General features: G+C 41.6%; 1 protein-coding gene across 1 annotated transcript in view; it reads left to right on the forward strand.

Annotated features, from left to right (window-relative positions):
* The window catches only part of WRNIP1 (WRN helicase interacting protein 1), a 158666-nt gene extending 137511 nt beyond the window's left edge, over positions 1 to 21155 (forward strand). Inside the window, exons 5-7 of the mRNA XM_073550151.1 lie at positions 10506 to 10661; positions 11273 to 11352; positions 20722 to 21155. Of these exons, the coding sequence (XP_073406252.1) occupies positions 10506 to 10661; positions 11273 to 11352; positions 20722 to 20982 (497 nt within the window). The 3' untranslated portion in view covers positions 20983 to 21155. The remainder of the gene's footprint in view (positions 1 to 10505; positions 10662 to 11272; positions 11353 to 20721) is intronic.
* Positions 21156 to 21571: the final 416 nt, after the last annotated feature.

A 21571-nucleotide genomic window follows, 5' to 3' on the forward strand; every position in this document is an offset into this window, starting at 1 on the left:
ACACCGCCCATATGCTGCTGCACAAGGGTTAATGCTGCCCCGTAAGATGCTCCATAAATACCGCCCATATGCTGCTGCACAAGGGGTAATGCTGCCCCGTAAGATGCTCAATAAATACCCCCCATATGCTGCTGCGCAAGGGTTAATGCTGCCCCATAAGATGCTCCATAAATACCCCCCCAATATGCTGCTGCACAAGGGTTAATGCTGCCCCATAAGATGCTCCATAAATACCCCCCACATGCTGCTGCACAAGGGTTAATGCTGCCCCATAAGTTGCTCCATAAATACCCCCCATAACTTTCAGCCCAAAAAAATGGGTCTGAAAATCTCGGCTTATACATGAGTATATATGGTAGTTCTATTTTAACCTCTTCGGTCCACAGTACTTGTTTCTAAAATGCATCAGGCTTGTTTAGATATTCTTTTGCATACTGCTGATTCTGAATTTTATGGTGAGGACACATCAGAGGTTTTCCTCTGAAGCCTCTTCCGTGAAAGCCATAAATGTGCAATTGTCTCTGAACAGTAGAACAATGTACAAGTCCTGAGTCTGCTAAGTCTTTCTTAAGGTCTTTTGCAGTCAAGCGGAGGTTCTGATTTTCCTCTGTAGCAATCCAACAAACAGCTCTCGCTGAAATTTAGTTGTCTTCTAGACCTTATCTTGACCTCAACTGTTCCTGTTAACTGCTATTCTGCTATTTCTTAATTACATTTCAAACTGAGGAAAGGGCAAATTGAAAATGCTTTTTGTAGCCTATTTCTGCTTTGTGGGCCTCCACCATTTTCATTTTCAGAATGCTAGCCAGCTGCTTAGGAAAGGAGGCAGGATTTTTATAAAGCTGGGAAATTTGTACCACCTGGCCTTTCCTTACGATGATTGGAATCAAGCCATAACCCTAAGATGCTAATTAAGGTCTGAAACCTTGGTCAAAGTTATCTGAGCACACAAATCTCCAAGGGTGCCCAAACTTTTGCATTGGCCCATTTTCCTTAAAATATAAACCGTATATTATTGCGTATAAGCAGAGATTTTCAGCCCACTTTTTGGGGCTGAAAGTCCCCCCTTGGCTTATACGCGAGTCATATACTGGGGGTCGGAGGGGCAGCGGAGGTGCAAGATCATACTTACCCCCCCGCCCGCCCGCTTCTCCTGGTCTCAGGCTCCTTCCTTCAGCGGTCACGCGGTACCGCTAATTAAAGACATGAATATGCGCATATTCATGTCTTTAACCCCTTCATGACCAAGCCTATTTTTACCTTAATGACCAGGCCATTTTTTGCATTTCTGACCATTGTCCCTTTATGAGGTAATAACTCAGGAACGCTTCAACGCATCCTAGCGATTCTGAGATTTTTTCGTGACATATTTGGCTTCATGATAGTGGTAAATTTAGGTCGATAATTTTTGAGTTTATTTGTGAAAAAACAGAAATTTGGCGAAAACTTAGCAAATTTCGCAATTTTCAAATTTTGAATTTTTATTGTGTTAAACCAGAGAGTTATGTGGCACAAAATAGTTAATAAATAACATTTCCCACATGTCTACTTTACATCAGCACAATTTTGGAAACAAATTTTTTTTTTGTTAGGAAGTTATAAGGGTTAAAAGTTGACCAGCGATTTCTCAATTTTACAACAAAATTTACAAAACCATTTTTTTAGGGACCACCTCACATTTGAAGTCACTTTGAGGGGTCTATATGGCAGAAAATACCCAAAAGTGACACCATTCTAAAAACTGCACCCCTCAAGCTACTCAAAACTACATTGAAGAAGATTATTAACCCTTCAGGTGCTTCACAGGAACTAAAGCAATGTGGAAGGAAAAAATGGACATTTTAATTTTTCCAACAAAAATTTTCTTTTAGCATCAATTTTTTCATTTTCACATGGGCAACAGGATAAAATGGATCCTAAAATTTGTTGGGCAATTTCTCCTTAGTACACCGATAACTCATATGTGGTCATAAACCACTGTTTGGGCGCACGGCAGGGCGTGGAAGGGAAGGACCACCATTTGACTTTTTGAATGGAAAATTAGCTCCAATCGTTAGTGGTTGCCATGTCGCATTTGGAGATCCCCTGTGAGCCTAAACATTGGAGCTTCCCCACAAGTGACCCCATTTTAGAAACTGGACCCCCCAAGGAACTTATCTAGATGCATAGTCAGCACTTTGAACCGTCAGGTGCTTCACAAATTGATCCGTAAAAAAATAAGTACTTTTTTTTCACAAAAATTTTCTTTTAGCCTCAATTTCTTCATTTTCACATGGGTAACAGGATACAATGGATCCTAAAATGTGTTGGGCAATTTCTCCTGAGTACACCGATACCTCATATGTGGTCATAAACCACTGTTTAGGTGCACGGCAGGGCCCAGAAGGGAAGGAGCGCCATTTGACTTTTGAATGGAAAATTAGCTCCAATCGTTAGCGGACACCATGTCGTGTTTGGAGAGCCCCTGTGTGCCTAAACAATGGAGTACCCCCACAAGTGACCCCATTTTGGAAACTAGACCCCCCAAGGAACTTATCTAGATGTGTGGTGAGCACTTTGAACCCCCAAGGGCTTCACAGAAGTTTATAAACGCCAAGCCGTGAAAATAAAAAATCATTTTTTCTCAAAAAATGATTTTTTAGCCCGCAATTTTTTATTTTCACAAGGGTAATAGGAAAAATTGGACCTAAAAATTGTTGTCCAGTTTGTCCTGAGTACGCTGGTACTCCATATGTGGGGAGGAATCACTGTTTGGGAACACGTCGGGGCTCGGAAGGGAAGTAGTGACGTTTTGAAATGCCAACTTGATGGAATGGTCTGCGGATGTCATGTTACGTTTGCAGAGCCCCTGATGTGTCTAAACAGTAGAAACCCCCCACAAGTGACCCCATTTTGGAAACTAGACCCGCCCCCAAGTGCTTCTCAGAAGTTTATAACGTAGAGCCCTAAAAATAAAAAAAATATTTTTTTTTTTCACAAAAATGACCTTTTTGCCCCATTTTTTTTTTATTTTACCAAGGGTAGCAAGAGGAATTGGACCCCAAAAGTTGTTGTGCAATTTGTCCTGAGTATGCTGGAAGGGAAAGAGCACCATTTGACTTTTTCAACGCAGAATTGGCTGGAATTGAGATCGGACACCATGTTACGTTTGCAGATCCCCTGATGTGCCTAAACAGTGGAAACCCCCCACAAGTGACACCATTTTGGAAACTAGACCCCCTAAGGAACTTATCTATATGTGTGGTGAGCACTTTGAACCCCAAAGTACTTCAGAGAAGTTTATAACACAGAGCCGTGAAAATAAAAACTTTTTTTTTTCCTCAAAAAATGATTTTTTTTAGCCCGCAATTTTTTATTTTTACAAATTGGACCCCAAAAGTTGTTGTCCAGTTTGTCCTGAGTAAGCTGATACCCCATATATGTGGGGGAGAACCACTGTTTGGGCACACCTAGGGGCTCGGAAGGGGAAGTAGTGACGTTTTGAAATGCCGACTTGATGGAATGGTCTGCGGACGTCATGTTACATTTGCAGAGCCTCTGATGTGCCTAAACAGTGGAAACCCCCCACAAGTGACACCATTTTGGAAACTAGACCCCCAAAGGAGCTTATCTAGATATGTGGTGAGCTCTTTGAACCCCCAAGTGCTTCACAGAAGTTTATAACGCAGAGCCATGAAAATAAAAAATCATTTTTTTTCCACAAATATCTTTTTTTAGCCCCCATTTTTTATTTTCCCAAGGGTATCAGGTGAAATTAGACCCCCAAAGTTGTTGTGCAATTTTTCCTGAGTACGCTGATACCCCATATGTTGGGGTAAACCACTGTTTGGATACATGTCGGGGCTCGGAAGGGATGCAAAATTGGCTGGAATCAATGGTGGCGCCGTGTCACATTTGGAGACCACCTGGTGTGCCTAAATAGTGGAAACTCTCAATTCTAACTCAACCCTAACCCCAACACACCCCTAACCCTAATCCCAACCATAACCCTAACCACAAGCCTAACCCTAATCCCAACCCCAACACACCCCTAACCCTAATCTTAACCCTAATTCCAACCCTAACCCTAATTCCAGCCCTAACCCTAATCCCAACCCTAACCCTAATTCTAACCCTTACCCTAATTGCGACCCTAACCCTAATTGCAACCCTAACCCTAAATCTAACCCTATTATTATTATTATTTATTTATATAGCACCATTGATTCCATGGTGCTGTACATGAGAATGGGTTTCATACAAATTACAGATATCACTTACAGTAAACAAACTAACAATGACAGACTGATACAGAGGGGAGAGAGGACCCTGCCCTTTCGGGCTTACATGCTACAGGATGGTGGGGAAGGAGACAGTAGGTTGGTGGGTTGCAGCAGTCCCGGTGTTGGTTGAGGTGATATCACTGGTAGTGGTGAGAGAGAAGAGGTAGTGGGTCATTGCAGGCTGTAGGCTTTCTTGAAGAGGTGGGTTTTCAGGTTCCGTCTGAAGGATCCAAATGTGGTTGATAGTTGGACTTGTTGGGGCAAAGAATTCCAGAGAATAGGGGCTATTCGGGAGAAGTCTTGGAGGCGGTTGGGTGAGGAGCGAATAAGTGTAGAGGAGAGAAGGAGGTCTTGGGAGGACCGGAGATTAGATCAGAGACATATGGGGGAGACAGGTTATAGATGGCCTTGTAGGTCAGTATTAGTAATTTGAACTGGATACGCTGAGGGAATGGGAGCCAGTGAAGAGATCTGCAGAGGGGAGAAGAGGAGGAGTAGCGAGGAGAGAGATGAATTAGTCGGGCGGCAGAGTTAAGGATGGACTGGAGAGGTGCGAGGGTGTTAGCAGGGAGACCACAGAAAAGGATGTTGCAGTAGTCGAGGCGAGAGATGATGAGGGCGTGCACAAGCATTTTAGTAGATTGAGGGTTGAGAAAAGGACGGATACTGGAAATATTTTTGAGCTGGAGGCGACAGGAGGTAGAAAGAGCTTGGATGTGCAGTTTGAAGGACAGGGCAGAGTCAAAGGTTACTCCGAGGCAGCGGGCTTCCGGTACTGGGGAAAGCGTGATGTCATTAATTGTTATAGCTAGGTCGGGTAAGGAAGATCTGTGAGATGGAGGAAAGATGATGAGTTCAGATTTGTCTACATTGAGTTTCAGGAAGCGAGAGGAGAAGGAGGAGGATATGGCTAATAGACACACTGGGATTCTGGACAGCAGAGAGGTGACGTCTGGGCCAGAGAGGTAGATCTGAGTGTCATCAGCATAAAGGTGGTAGTGGAATCCGTGGGACTTTGAGTTGCCACAGACCAAGTGTATAGATTGAGAAGAGTAGGGGTCCTAAAACAGAGACTTGGGGGACTCCAACAGAAAGAGGATGGGATGAGGAGGTGGTGTGGGAGTGGGAGACGCCAAATGTGCGGTTGGAAAGGTATGATGAGATCCAGGATAGGGCAAGGCCTTTGATGCCGAAGGAGGAGAAGATCTGTAGTAGGAGGCAGTGGGCAACTGAGTCAAATGCAGAGGACAGGTCTAGAAGCAGGAGTATAGAGTATTGTCCTTTTGCTTTGGCTGTAAGTAGGTCGTTGGTAATTTTGGTCAGGGCTGTCTCAGTGGAGTGATGGGGGCGGAAACCAGATTGTAGATTGTCAAAGAGCAAGTTAGATGATAGGTGGGAGGAAAGTTCAGCGTGGACGTGCTGTTCCAGGAGTTTGGAAGCAAATGGAAGCAACGATATTGGGCGATAGCTGGACATAGTGGTTGGGTCGAGGGTTGGTTTTTTTAAGGATAGGCGTGATTGTGGCATGTTTGAAAGCAGAAGGGAAGGTACCGGATGTTAGAGATAGGTTGAAGAGGTGGGTTAGGGATGGGATAAGTGTGGTGGTGAGGTTGGAGAGGAGGTGGGATGGGATGGGGTCGAGTGCACAGGTTGTGAGGTGCGATTTGGAGAAGAGACGATTAAGCTCCGCTTCAGTGATGTTGGAGAGTGAGGTTATGGGGTTTGAGCATTGGTCTGGTATACAAAGGGGTTGTGGTGGTTGAGTGATGAAGACTTGCCTTGTTTGGTCAATCTTGTTTTTGAAGTGTGTGGCAAAGTCCTCGGCAGACATGAGGGAGGTTGGAGGAGGCAGTGGTGGGTGGAGGAGGGAGTTAAAGGTTTTGAATAACTGTTTTGGGTTGTAAGATAGGGAAGATATGAGGGTTGTGAAGGAGGCCTGTTTAGCAGAGGTGAGGGCAGATTTGAAATCGAGTGTTGCCTGTTTGAATGTGGTGAAGTCATCTTGCGAGTTTGTTTTCTTCCAGCGCCGCTCTGCAATCCTGGACACTTGCCGGAGCTTTTTAGTGGTGTTATTGTGCCAGGGTTGTCTGTTGATACGTCGCATTCTGCCATGAACGAGAGGGGCAACTGCATCAATAGCTGATGCGAGAGTGGCATTGTAGAAAGCAGTGGCACCGTCTGTCATGGAGTGAGGATATGGATGCCAGTGGTAGAATAGAGTCAAAGAGCGCATGGGTGTCTAGGTGTGCAAGGTTTCTGCGGGGGTGTGCGTGTTGCTGGACATGGGTGCCAGGTGAGGAGGACAGGGATGAGAAAGTGAGTAGATGATGGTCAGACAGGGAGAGGGGAGTTGGTGAAGTTAGAAAGAGAGCAGAGACGGGTGAAGACCAGGTCTAATATGTGTCCATCTGTGTGGGTGGCTGAGGAGGACCACTGAGTAAGTCCAAAGGATGAAGTAAGGGACAGGAGTTTGGAGGCTGCTGACAGAAGGGTATCGGTGGGATGTTGAAGTCACCCATGATGATAGTGGGGGTGTCAATTGAAAGAAAATGAAGAAGCCAGGTAGAGAATTGGTCAATGAAGGCAGTGGTTGGGCCTGGAGGTCGGTATATGACGGCCACTTGGAGGTTGAAGGGAGAGTAGATGCGGACAGAGTGGACTTCAAAGGAGGGGAGGATTAGGGAAGGAAGAGGTGGGATTGGGTTGAAGGTGCAGTTGGAAGAAAGGAGAAGACCCACTCCTCCACCGTGTCTGTTGCCAGGGCGAGGAGTGTGGGTAAAGTGGAGGCCGCCGTAACAGCGCAGCAGGGGAGGCGGTGTCAGAGGGTGTCCTAAAGGAAAAATGAAAAGAAATATATTTTCTTTATTTTATTATGTGTCCCTAGCTATGGGGGGTGATAAAAGGGGGCTTTATTTACTTTGTTTTGTATTTTGATCACTGTGATTGTTTATCACAGTGTTCAAAGTGTACCTGTAAAAAGAATGAATGAATCTGCCGGCCGGAAGATTTGCGGGCGCACTGCGCCTGCCATTTTGTAAGATGGCGGCGCCCATGGAGAGAAGACGGCGGGACACCGGGAGGTACCGGGGGGGCTATAGGGGGCGATTGGAAGGCAGGGAGAAGCGGAGGGGGAGCAAATACTGACGGCGGCGGCCAATCGCCGCCGTCAGTAGGTGGCGGTAGCACATCGCCGCTGTCAGTCAGTGGTGGGGGGGTCGGATCACGGTCTACAGCCATGTCCGATGCTATTGCAGCATCGGCCATGGCTGGATAGTAATATTTCATCAAATTTCATTGATGAAATATTACTATCGCTCTGATTGGCTGTTTCACTTTTAACAGCCAATCAGAGCGATCATAGCCACGTGGGGGCGAAGCCACCCCCCTGGTGGTGAAGTACAAAGCCCCCTGTATCTGTGGGTCGGGTGACCTTTCAGTGACCCCGGTCACCCGACCCGCAGGGGGGCTTTAAAATCATGCCGCCACAAAGGCGTCACTGGTCATAATGGCACAGGTTTTCATGACGCCTGTGTGGCGTCATTGGTCGGGAAGGGTTTAATGAGCAGTACCACTCGACAACTGAAGGAAGGAAGGGAGACCATGGGAGAACGGGGCTGCAGAGACCGCTCCAGAAGGGGGTAAGTATATTCAATATTCACCTGTCCCCGGTCCATCGCTGTAGTCGCTCTGTCCTCCGCATCCTCTGGCTGTGATGTTAGATCAGAGTGCGTGATGACGTAGTTGGTGCACGCCGCGCCCTCTGCCTGTACAGTCACTGACAGAGGGACCCGGAAGAGACAGAGCGACGCACAGTCATGGAGCGGGGACAGGTGAATATCGCCAGTGCCGGGGTCCTGAGTCAGCGGCAACACCAGCACCTGTCCCCGCCTGCTCAGGGCCCCAGCACCTGGCCTCCAGTGACTGAGAGGTGAGTATGTCATTTTTTTTTGTATTTGCAGCAACGGCAGCATATGGGGTCATAATCTATGGGGCAGCATATGGGGGCATAATATATGGAGCATCTTATGGGGCAGCATATGGGGGCATAATCTATAGAGCATCTTATGGGGGCAGCATATGGGGCCATAATCTATAGAGCATCTTATGGGGGCAGCATATGGTGGCATAATCTGTGGAGCATCTTATGGGGGCAGCATATGGGGGCATAATCTGTGGAGCATCTTATGAGGGCAGCATATGGGGGCATAATATAGGGAGCATCTTATGGGGGCAGCATATGGGGGCATAATCTACTGTATGGAGCATCTTGTGGGGGCAGCATATGGGGGCATAATCTATGGAGCTTCTTATGGGGCAGCATATGGGGGCATAATCTATGGAGAATCATATGGGGGCATAATCTATGGAGCAGCATATGGGGCATAGTTTAGAGAATTTTATGGGGCATAATCTATGGAGCATTTCATGGGGGCATAGTCTATGGAGCATTTTATGGGGCAGCATATGGGGCATAATCTATGGAGCATCTTATGGGGCCATAATAACCTTTATGGAGCAGCATTATATCTGGCATATTCTATGGCGCATCTTATGGGGCCATTATTAACCTTTGTACAGCATTATATGGGGTGTATTTTGTATGGATCATCTTATGGGGCCATTTTTAGCCTTTGTGCGGCATTATATGGGGTGTATTTTTATGGAGCATCTTATGGGGCCATTATTAACCTTTGTGCAGCATTGTATGGGGTGTATTTTGTATGGAGCATCTTATGGGGCCATTAATAACCTTTGTGCAGCATTGTATGGGGTGTATTTTGTATGGAGCATCTTATGGGGCCATTATTAACCTTTGTGCAGCATTGTATGGGGTGTATTTTGTATGGAGCATCTTATTGGGCCATTATTAACCTTTGTGCAGCATTATATGGGGTGCATTTTGTATGGAGCATCTTTTTGGGCCATTATTAACCTTTGTGCAGCATTATATGGGGTGTATTTTGTATGGAGCATCTTATTGGGCCCATCATGAACTGTATGGAGCATTATATGTGGCTCCTGATTCAATGTGGATATTCAAAAACATTTAACCTACTGATGTCTCAATTAATTTTACTTTTATTGGTATGTATTTTTATTTTTGAAATTTACCAGCAGCTGCTGCATTTTCCACCCTAGGCTTATACGCAAGTCAATAAGTTTTCCCAGTTTTTTGTAGCAAAATTAGGGTGGTCGGCTTATACACGAGTATATACGGTATATTACTTTTGCCTAAAATACAAAGGAAATTTGTCATGTTTAACTTTAGCCCTTTGAGAGATCATTTCATGTTCACCTTGCATATAACTGTTCATAATTAAAGTCATTTTGACCAGGGGTGAACAGACTTTTACATGCCACTGTGTGTGTGTATAGAAAAAAAATAAATAAAAAAAAAATATATATATAGCGCCACAGAAAGCCTGAGGTCATGTGGGCTTTCTGTGGCTGATGCAGTCTTCTGCAATGTGTAGAATGCCTGTGGGCATTTTTTGGGGAATTCACACAAATTGAATAGCAAATCCTTTTAATCACTAGTACCGACAATTTTCATAAACTTCTATATGAATTTAAATCGATTTATATCATGGTCCTATACAAGCACTTTAAAGGGAAATGATCAGATACTTTCTTCATAGAAATCCAACGTGCCAATCATGAGAAATCTGGAATCGAATGACACACCCTAAGTGCACACCTAGCCTTATTTGCATTTTGTTTCGTTGCTAGATTACTCATGACTGGCACATTCAATCACTACAAAGAAGGTGCAAATAGCCTCTTTGCAGAGGAAGAGGCCAAGAACTCTAGTGCCATTTTTATTGGAGCACAAGCACCTATTCAGCCATGCCACTACTTCCATGTATAAAATGTGCTGCCTGCTGACCTTTTAAAATGCTCTACAGTTCCACAATATAATAAAACCGGTTTAGCTTATGTTAGTGGAATGATGCTTAGTATTTTCATCTGCTCTGATAAATAACTATTGCCATTTGGATACCACAGTTCACATGTGATAATTTTTTTTTGTGCATTTAAACTGTGGACATTTCTCTGGTGCAGGACTGCACATTTTGTGCCAAAGTTAACCATATTAATAGTAAATGCAGAGTGCCCACAGTAGTTTCCTTAGCCTCTATGTCTACATTAAGCTACTCTAGGGGAAAGTGTGTGGATTATTTGTACCCTTTGCTTGAGTCTGTGACTTCTGTTTACGAGTAACGTCCTCCCTTCTTATTGTAGGAGAAGAACATTATAACTGCATATCTGCTCTGCACAAGTCTATGCGTGGATCAGATCAGAATGCTTCACTATATTGGCTTGGGCGAATGCTTGAAGGTGGAGAGGACCCACTTTATGTGGCCAGGCGTCTTGTTAGATTTGCAAGTGAAGATATAGGTAAGATTTATCTGTCATCTGTGAGACAATAGAAGCAAAGTATTAGTTATTTGGGTTAATAGAAGTGATATCTTTTAATTTCAGCAATACTAGACTGATGTCTACCTCTGCACACAAACAAGAAAGTTCTTATTCGATTACTGAAAACACTGAACATTAACATGAAAAGTAATAAAACACAAAATTGTATTTGAAAAGCCATAAAATATTGGGCAGCACGGTGGCTCAGTGGATAGCACTGCAGCCTTGCAGCGCTGGAGTCCTGGGTTTGAATCCCACCAAGGAAGGAGTTTGTATGTTCTCCCCGTATTTGCGTGGGTTTCCTCCAGATACGCCGTTTTCCTCCCACATTCCAAAGAGATACTGATATGGAATTTAGATTGTTAGACCCATCGAGGACAGTGATGATAATGTGTGCAAACTGTAAAGCGCTGCGGAATATGTTAGCGCTATATAAAAATAAAGATTATTATTTATTATTCTAAAACTTTTTCAAGTAAAAATTTGATAAAAAGCCCTTTTTAATGTGTATTGTATAAAACAGATCTCTTGTGTATGTTTTTTTTAATGTTAAGATTTTCTATTTATGTGGTCTTTATGTTTTTGCCCAGGGCTAGCGGACCCTCTGGCTCTACCCCAGGCAGTATCAGCTTACCAGGCCTGCCATTTTATTGGAATGCCGGAATGTGATGTAAGGCACTTTCTCTTCGCTTATCAAGAGCTTTCTCTTTTATCTGCGGCTACAAGTGTTAGAGTAATGTCAAGTGACAGAATGTGCTTTTAATTTCTGTGAAAGGACAGCCACTTAGTTTTAAGAACTTAAACAAAAAATATTGTGATATTCTACATGCGACATGATAAACATTCTTCTCCAAAAGTACAAATATCTAAAGTATAATTAGATCATAATTGTGTGGTTTGTATTTATCTGCTTTTTGATAGCTTATTAATGCCCATGGCTCTTCTGGGAGCTGTAGACAGTTTTCTCTGGCATAAATTCAAATATTTTCCACACGTGTTTACAATCTAACATTGACGTAATATGGATTAAATAATACCACTGCAGTAACAGTGCATTTCTTGGCGTCTGCAGTCCATTGTACGGTACGTGGTATATATGAATATGTACTTGTACAACAGCGGATTATTTAATATCTGTTTGCACACTTACATTCATGTATGCTGGGCTTCCCTTTAACAAATTATAATACCTGTGCCTATCATGATTGCATTAAAGATTTCTTTGTAGCACCCCTATCTACAAGATTTAGGGCACATGGAGTCATACTATAGCTAAAAGGCAGCTTCCCCTCTTGAGTCATCCTGTCTGACCAAGTATTACATGCCATTGGCTCCCTGTCGGAGAAGGAGGCTCAAAAGTTTCTAAATAAATATTTAAAACCTGGTCCTAAGAGCCATATCCATGTATGTTGAGCTCTGTTTTCACAGTGCATCCTTCGTAATATATCCTTGATAGTAAGTTAGAAAATGAAAAAAAAATTATATGCTGCAATAATATTACTATAAGCTGTAGCAGCATAAACATGACATGTTTGTCTGTAAATCTCCTGCATTAGGCCTTCTTCACACATCCTAATATTGGCAATTGGTACAATGGTAGTTGACGTTGAAGTCAGCTGTGATTTGTCAAAAATGGGGTTAGTAATGGAGAGATTTCTGTCACGCCCCCAATTTCTAACCCAGTAATCAAAAATGAAAACACACACAGACAAAAAAAAAAAAGTGTACTTGGAAAAAAAAGACTCCCTCACACGGATTTTTCCAGTACCGGAGTTGTCCGTGTGTGTCATTCGTGTGTCATCCGTATGTCGTCCGTGTGCACCTCAGTGTGACACATACTGGAATAGAATGGAGAAAAGAAATGACAGATATTTAGGTGTTAAAGATGTGCGATGATAGAGAGAGACGGATAGATTGATAGATGATAGCTATGGGGTAAGTGGATAGTAGATAATTAAATAGATATGGAGTAGATATTCATGAGCTATATAATTTTTGCTTTGTGCGCGTAGTTTAGTGTACATGTATTAAGCTAATAATTAAATGAAAAAAAATGTGGGGTCCCTCCTGTTTTCATAACCAGCAAAAGGTAAAGCAGACCGCTGTGGGCTGATATAATCAGGATAGAAAGATCCATGAATATTGGGCCCTTCCCAACCTAAAAATAACAACTCTCAACCAGGGCTGTGGAGTCGGTAAGCCAAACCTCCGACTCCCTCATACATGGCTCATGTTTAAGTGATAAATTTACTGTTGTAAAATGGTAACATCAGGCTTTTAATCATTATTATGATACAATAATCAAGCCATTTAAATAGAACATTAAATATATTTATTGGAATACAACTTTAGAACAAAAAAAATTTGCATATTTACAATTTATTACACACTATGAACTAAGTGTGGGGAAAAAAACAATTTTCAACAAAAACGTACTGAATAACATTTGTGCAGTCCATGAATTTGTTCTGAGAAATAGTATCGCCTCCATCAGATCCTCCTTCATAGATGACCTCAAATCTGACCTAATTTTTTTAAGGCTAGAGAACAACCTCTCTACACTAACTTGAAGTTGGTGGCAAAGCAGTAACCACATAGGCAACATCTCTAACAATTTCAGGGTATAAAGGAATTGCCTTTTGCACAGTCAGTTTTGATGAATGATCGAACTCTTCTACTTCTTAGAGAGCAATTATCAAAGGTAGAACAAATTGTTTAAAAATTATAAGTCAAGCACAAAAGTTAAATTGGGATCATATAAAAAAATTTTGTGCAATAATGACAAATAAAAATAAAATAAATAAATTTTTATTGAAATACATAATAATAATAAAAAATAATAACAGCTGATATAAAATAAAATAGATGGAGCACGTGTCTATTGAGTATATAGTATTCAAAATAGGTAAGGATAAAATTGCAAAATGCCCTGAGATAAATAAGTAAAAGAGCCAAGAAAATTCAAATATATACTAAAAATTAGTAAAAATATTAAAAATTAGTACTATATATATGTTTGGCTCAAAAAGAATAGAAATCAAGATAAATCACAATACAACACCTTACTTAAATCAAAAAGTTATAAAAATTGTGTATGGGGTGTGAAACTAAAAAAACAAACAAACGAAAATTACAGCAATGATCAGCAAAAAAAAGTGACTGATTGCTAAAGTGCAAAAAAAAACAATGATACAACAAGTAGATGATTGTAAACACTAAAAAAAAAAAAAAAAAAAAAGAGGCCAGCGTCGCTTGAGGTTAGAACGCATAACATGAAGTGCATATGCACATAATATCTAACTGTATTCAAAATGAGATATTTGGCAAAAAAATTGATCAATTCAATTGAGCCACCCCGCCGTGCCAAGGCAATCTCATGTGGGGGGTCCTACTCTACGTTTTTAATAAACACTGTGCCATACGGCCTCCTAAATACATTAAAAGCAAGACCACATTAAGTGCAATCCGTACCCAAGCATTTCTGGATCACTCCCATGGAGCCAGATGAAGCAAGTGCAGATGAAGGCCAACCAGGTCTGAATATAGACATATCAGGTTAAACCTCCACACATTGCCCGACCAGCACAGATAGATGAAGGGCGATGCAGGCTTGGACACAGGTGCACAATTAAATAAAGCTTGGGGCAGGGCGGGGCTGCTGTGTGTGTGCACAGCAGCCTAGATCCATCACAATGAACACAGAAAACATGGCGATCATAACCCAGCACGCACGGCAAAAGTGGTGGTTAGCCACATACCAACATGCAAAAAAAAAAAGAAAGAGGCCAGCGTCGCTTGAGGTTAGAACGCATAACATGAAGTGCATATGCACATAATATCTAACTGTATTCAAAATGAGATATTTGCCAAAAATTTGCACTTAATGTGGTCTTGCTTTTAATGTATTTAGGAGGCCGTATGGCACAGTGTTTATTAAAAACGTAGAGTAGGACCCCCCACATGAGATTGCCTTGGCGCGGCGGGGTGGCTCAATTGAATTGATCAATTTTTTTGCCAAATATCTCATTTTGAATACAGTTAGATATTATGTGCATATGCACTTCATGTTATGCGTTCTAACCTCAAGCGACGCTGGCCTCTCTTTTTTTTTTTTATTGTAAACACTAAGTATAATACTATATGAACGAAATACTGATAAAAAGCGCTGAAGTGAACAGATAACAGTAACAGATAATCCAAATTATCAAAAGGGCATTGTTTACCTAAAAAAAGGCGTGCTGCCAAGTCCCTTTGTTGTATTACTGTTTTTTTTTCATTTTTATTTTCACACCCCATACACAATTTTTATAACTTTTTGCTTTTACTTAGGTGCTGTATTGTGATTTATCTTGATTTCTATTCTTTTTGAGCCATACATATATATAGTACTAATTTTTAATATTTTTACTAATCTTTAGTATATATTTGAATTTTCTTGGCTCTTTTATTTATCACAGGGCATTTTGCAATATAATCCTTACCTATTTTGAATATTATATACTCTATACGACGCATACTCGAGCTATTTTATTTTATATCAGCTGTTTTGATTATTTGATTATTATGTCTTTCAATAAAAATGAATTTTATTTTTATTGCACAAAATTTTTTTATATGATCCCTTCTTAGAGAGAAAGTGAAAAATGTTGCTGAAATATGGTCAATCTGTTTTCTATGGGAGTGGAATCTTTTTCCCTGTGGCAACGCTTTGCCTGCTCCATGTCGTCCAAATACTTGTCGAAATCAAACTCCTCTTTTGTAAACTCTCTCGATCTGACTTCTGAGCAGGGGCTCCCTCTGGTGGTTACTGCGGGTAGTAGAGCTGGCCGAAGTCTGCCACCTGACGACGATGATTGGAAGTCAGGGGTTACTGACTGGAGTATTTAAGTGAGCAGGCTTCCCTCAGTGGCTGCTGGTGATTTGTTTCTCCCTGTGCATTTTGAGGTCCGCTGTTTCCTGCCTGTTCCTGCATTTTTCAGTTAAGTTATTCATTTGCTAATCCTTTGCGTCTGATCTAGTTTTGCCTTTTTCTTTCTGCTTTGCTGTGAGGATTCAGCGTGCTCCCTACTGGGGCTGTGCTGGACCCCGCTCCATATGTTAGAGCTTGTGTCAGTTTGTTCAGTCCCCTGTTATATTGCTCTCTTTTGTTTTGCTGCCAGTTCACACCAGAATGCTGATATAGTGGGGGAGAGGTCATGAGACCTCAGTGTTTTTTGTACATCAGACGTGTTGGATTTTTTAGGGTTTTTGCATGATTGCAGACAGTGTCTTTCCTGTCCTATCCTGTCTAGACAGTTTGAGCCCCATCATTTGCTCAGTCTATTTTCTGCCTGCGTTTGTGCCTCATCTTGTGTCACCGACAATATATGTTTGGGGGCTATCTATTCCTTTGGGGTTTTACTCTGGGGCAGTTTAGACTTCACCTTTCTTGCTTTAGCTGTGCTGAGGCGTCTAGGGCATCGTAGGTATGCCCCACGGCTACTGCTAGTTGTGTTAGGATTAGGGGTCTGCAATCCGCTAAGTCACCAACCTTTCTGGTTTCCTGGTGGCCTAGCCTATTCCTGCCATCCTCCTCGGTGACCAGTTCATAACACTCCTTATCTGATGAAGATGAAGAAACGGCAGCAGCAGCACTGGCAGGACCCAAGTCCTCTTGCTCTTAGCCATCCTGTAGACCTCTCATCCTAACTGCTACCTCAATTGGAGCTTCTTTTCCTTTAGTAAGCTGTTGATCATCCAGCAAGATACGATGACTCGGGTCCACATAAACAGCTGCCAGAAGAATTTTATTTTCTAATGACAGTGTCTCTCTCCGTTTCACTGAAGCAGCAATGCCATCTGCGATTAAACCTCCTCTTTGCGACAGGCAAAACAACAAGTTCTTCCACTCCTTTGTAAAAATGCTAGGAGATAAATCCTCAGCTTGTAACTTTTTAGTCACTGTAAATGGGTGATGAAGCAATTCCTTCAATTCAGCCACCTATTTCCATTGACCTTCATGTAGTGTTACGTGAGGGTTGGTCATATCTACAAGGAAGGGTTTCAGCTCAAGCAATCGCTCAATCATTAAATAGGTGCTGCCCCACCGAGTGGCTTGAACCACAATTGCCCCTTTCCAGCATGTCTCTTCAAGATAGAATCAATTTTAGGGGTTCTGGCAGCAATAGCCAATTTCCTCACTTTGCTAGTCAGAGTTCCAGCATGTCCCTCTTGCAGACTGTCTCTGTCAGCTGCAGTGTGTGCACAACACAGCCCATTTGATGACTAGGAAAGAGGTGTGAAGCAGGTTCAACAAGTTCATCTAATTGTAAAGAATCATTTTGCTGTTCTTTTGTAGTAATATCTGTTTGTTCCTCCATTATGGGAACAGGACTGTGGCCTTCCATCTCCAACATACTGAATGTGAAATGTTCTTCTATCTGCTGTTCACCAGACTGTGTGAGCACTTGCGGGCAGGGTCCTCTCTCCTTCTGTACTTATGTGTGTTTTGTATTGCTCATGTTTATTGTACTTGTCTTTGTTTGCCCCTTTTCACATGTAAAGCGCCATGGAATAAATGGCGCTATAAAAATGTAAAATAATAATAATAATTCATGAGTTTAATTGTACTTATCATGTTTCAAGAATTATCAGTTACAATAGCAAGAGCCTGTTCTTTTGTGAGTTCATAATCTTGCAGAACTTTTTCCACTAAGGTCTGGAGAAACTGGCTGCTGTGATGAGCTTTAATATCTTTTACTGCCAGCATCTTAGTAACAGTTTTTTTTACTGTCACAAACATATTGAACGTTGATAGCAAAATAGTTCACTCTGTGACGTGTGCAGGCATCCATTTTAAGAAATTGAAAGCGTCTCTTGAGAGATTTTTAAGATCTTCCTTTTGGTTAAGGGCTTCTTCAATCTCTAATTGTCTAATACTTTCGCTTTCCAGAGGAACACCAAGTTTGCGGGCCATTTCTCCATTAAGAGCTGTAAAAGATTGTTGTGCAAATAATGATAATGGTACACTGTCCTTCACAACAAGCTCGATGAGCTATCTTTTAAACACATCTGCTGTCATTGTTACAGTAACTTTGTCACTTACAAAATATCTTGTAACTTATGTTTGAGACGCTCTTTCCACCTCCCTTGCCTGATGGAGAGTGCTGGTCTCTGATTTTTTGGTGCTGCTGTGATCTTTTTCAATCACAGCTTTGTAAACTTCTGGGTGGCAGCATTGTCTTTTTAGATTGGAAGTCTTGAAGGAACATTTTTATCACTGCCTGAGTATGCACTGATTTTCTTTGCATAAATCAATAGGACAGATGATAAGTATAAAGTTTGTAAAATATGTTGTTAGATAGCTTTACTCTGAACTTTCAATGTCAGGCTTGTCTCAGGGTACAGCTCACTAAATGCTTCACATCATATTTCTTCACAGTCTATGAAGAGGGGAGGAGGGAGCATGTTTGTGCTGAATCTTATTCCAGAACACACACACACATATGTCCTCATCGATCTTGTTACTGTATTTCTGATTTAGAGATGTTAGAAAACAGTTTTTCCTCTTATATTCTCTGTATAGTGTATATAATTCATCAGAGCAGCTAATTTCTCCAAACTGGAGCGAAGAGGAAAAACTAACTAAAGCATCAAGCCATACAGAGACAACATGTACTGGACTATTGATTTATGCACAGTTTATTGAAAGTTTAGCTATGCTTTAGGAAGTACTTACCTTAATCCTGCTTCCCTGTTCACTCCAGAAGTTCTGAGATTAATGCAGGCATTCCTTTCCTGTGTGTTTACTTTTTCCCCTTATCTGTAGTGGAGGAGCTTTACTACTTATCATGAACATAAACTGCAGCACAGATTCATCTCAGCTAAAATTCTAGACCTTTGATCAGGAATAGGACAGACATTTATAGGACATTTCATAACTTTCCCAATTTCTTATGAAAAAAATATTCCCCACAAACTGCATTGAACTACTGTACCCAATTTATTATGTATTTTAGGAGTCGGTCCATTTTATATCAACTCCGACTCCAAAGCCCTGCTCTCAACCGCCCCAGAAGTGACACATCATATTAAATGCGCCAATTCTGGTGCTTTGCCTTGCTATTCCCAATTGCCCTGATGCGATGGCAATCTGGGTAATGGTACTTGAGGTTGATGTCAGCAGTGATATGTCAAAAAATAACAGCTGCCATCAAGCCCTGGGATTAGTAATGGAGACCCTCATTACAATACCAGTAATCAAAAATTAAAACACACTCACACAAAAAATTGTATTTGAAAAAACACTCCCCCACTCTTTTCCTGGTTCACCAAGTTATATATATATAAAAAAAAAAAAAAAAAAAGCCATGCGGGTCCGACGTAATCTTGGCGAATCATAGTCCACAAATGGACACCTGAAAAAAAACATAAAAAGAGAGGAATAAAATTGGTACGCTGTCTCTTGTTCACCAATTTATTTGAAAAAATGTTCCCCCAATCTGGCCCCGCCAACTGTGAATATCAGCAAAGTTACTGGGTACTGACGACAACGCTCATCAGCGTCACCAGGTGTTGCTGAGTGCAGGGTTAGCCAGCGACGCTGACTACCATTGTCGTCCGTACCCAGCGACTGTGAATAACCGTAACTTTACAGCTATTCACAGTGGCTGGATTGAGGAAACGCTGGACTACGTCGGAGCTGCGTGGGAACATTTTTTGCAAATAAATTGATGGACAAGGGACAATGTATTGTTTTTATTTTGCTCTCTCCTTGTGTTTTCAGGTATCCATTTCTGGGCTATGTCAGAGTCCCAGGATTACGTCAGACTGCATGGCTTTTTTTTTAATAAATAGGTAAACTAGGGAAAGTGTTGTGGAGTGTGTTTTTCTCAAATAAACTATATTTTTGTATGTGTGCTTTTATTTTTGATTACTGGGTTAGTAATGAGGGTGTGTGATAGACACTTTTCCATTACTAACCCCAGAGCTTGATGCCAGCCTTGGTTTTTGACAAATCACAGCTGACATTAACCCCAGCTACTAATACCCCAATTGCCAACGTAACTGGTGCAATTGAGAAGAGCGAGGAAAATCGCCAGAATTGGCACGTCTAAAGCCATGTGCCACTTCTGGGGTGACTGACAGCTGGTATTTTTAGTCTGGCAAAAGACCAATATCCAAGAACCTTACCAGCCTAATTATCAGCCTGAAGCGGTCTGCTTTACCTTTGTTGGTTATTAAAAATAGGGGGGACCTATCTTTCTTTTTATATATAACTGCACATCTTTTAACACCTAAACAGCTGTCATTTCTATTCTGCATTCTATTCAGGTGTGTCTCACATGGATGATGCACATGGATGTAACACTTTGTCTTACGTGTGCAGGATGTATTATGTGCTGCTGGAAAAAACATATGTCTACATATGGGTTACACAGACACGTGTGCAGCCCTATAGATTAAAATGGGTGTGCACGTGTGAAAACGGTCACCAGCGGAGACACTGACATGTGAAGGGGTCCTTAGACAAGCCTGGGTATCTGTATTCTCTTGTAATGAATGGGAGGATTTCAGAGACTAGTAATCCTGCTGGCTGTGGATGCTTAGGAGACTGACCTTGGGGGGCTTTATCTACTGCTGGAGGTTTACAGTCCATTGCAGGAATATGCAGAACTGAAAAGAGCTTTAGGCCTCTTTCACACTTCAGTTTTTTACAATCAGTCACAATCCGCCAGGTTTTGAAAAAAACGGATCCTCAATTTTTTTTTGAGGATCCGTTTTTTTCCCCCATTGACTTCCATTAATGGCGGATTGTGACGGATTGCCGTCCGTTGCATCCGTTTTTTTTGAGGATCCGCCAAAAGTTGCTGTCCGTCTCCATCCTCAAAGATTTCAAAACAGAGCTTGAAACGTTTTTTTCTCTGGCGGATCCTCGAGACACTCATTTAACCTGAAATTCTTTCTGGGTGCCGGACAAAAAAAAAAAAAAATTCTCTCTCTCGCTCTCTCTCAATGAGATAATTGCTGATGAATTTGATCTTTTTTGTTTAATTTACAGGTAATACTGGCTCAGTGTGTCATGTATTTGGCACGTGCCCCAAAATCAATTGCAGCATATAGTGCATACAGCAAAGTGAAAGAACACTTAAAAAACTATAAGGGGCCTTTACCATCAGTCCCTTTACACCTGCGGAATGCACCAACAAAGTTAATGAAGAACTTGGGTTATGGAAAAAACTACAAATATAACCCCATGTTCCATGAACCAGTCTGTCAAGATTATCTGCCTCCAGAAGTGAAAGGCATTACATTTGTTTGAGACAGGTTTCTGCATACTGTTTGTTCTGTGAAATTGGCTTTTTGTGTTGTTATTTTCAGATCTATAAAATGTAATATTTTTTACCTATCCCAAAAGAGTACCTATCATAATAAAAAAGTATTTTTTATTTTAATATATTACTGGTAAAAAAATAAACAAAATTCTAAACTTAAGTAATTAAGATTATAAAATGTGATGCTAATGAAATGAGAAAAGATATACAAGTGGTATGCTAATACAACTATCAGTAAAAAGTTGCTGCCCCTTCCTGACATACGTCACTCCACAGCACGAAAGTGATATATCTGCTCTGAGCAGTGTGGTCTCGCTGCTCAAAGGGGATCCCGTGTTCAGTGTTGTGGAGTGAATGTGCATGCAGCTCCCAAGGACGTACTGCTTTTTTAGAAAAAAAATTTCCCTGCTGTCCTCAACTTCACTCTTCATCACAGTCACTCTCGTTTGTACTATGATCAGAGTGAAATGCTCTGATCATGGCAAAGATCACTGTTATAGTGATAAACAGAAGCTTCAGAGCGGCAGTGAAAACCATAATTTCCATACCACTGGTGAAGTGAGCAGTCTTCTAGTA

This window comes from Dendrobates tinctorius, unplaced genomic scaffold, assembly GCF_039654945.1.
Source record: "Dendrobates tinctorius isolate UK_male_01 unplaced genomic scaffold, ASM3965494v1 ptg000163l, whole genome shotgun sequence".
NCBI classification, from domain to species: Eukaryota; Metazoa; Chordata; class Amphibia; order Anura; family Dendrobatidae; genus Dendrobates; species Dendrobates tinctorius.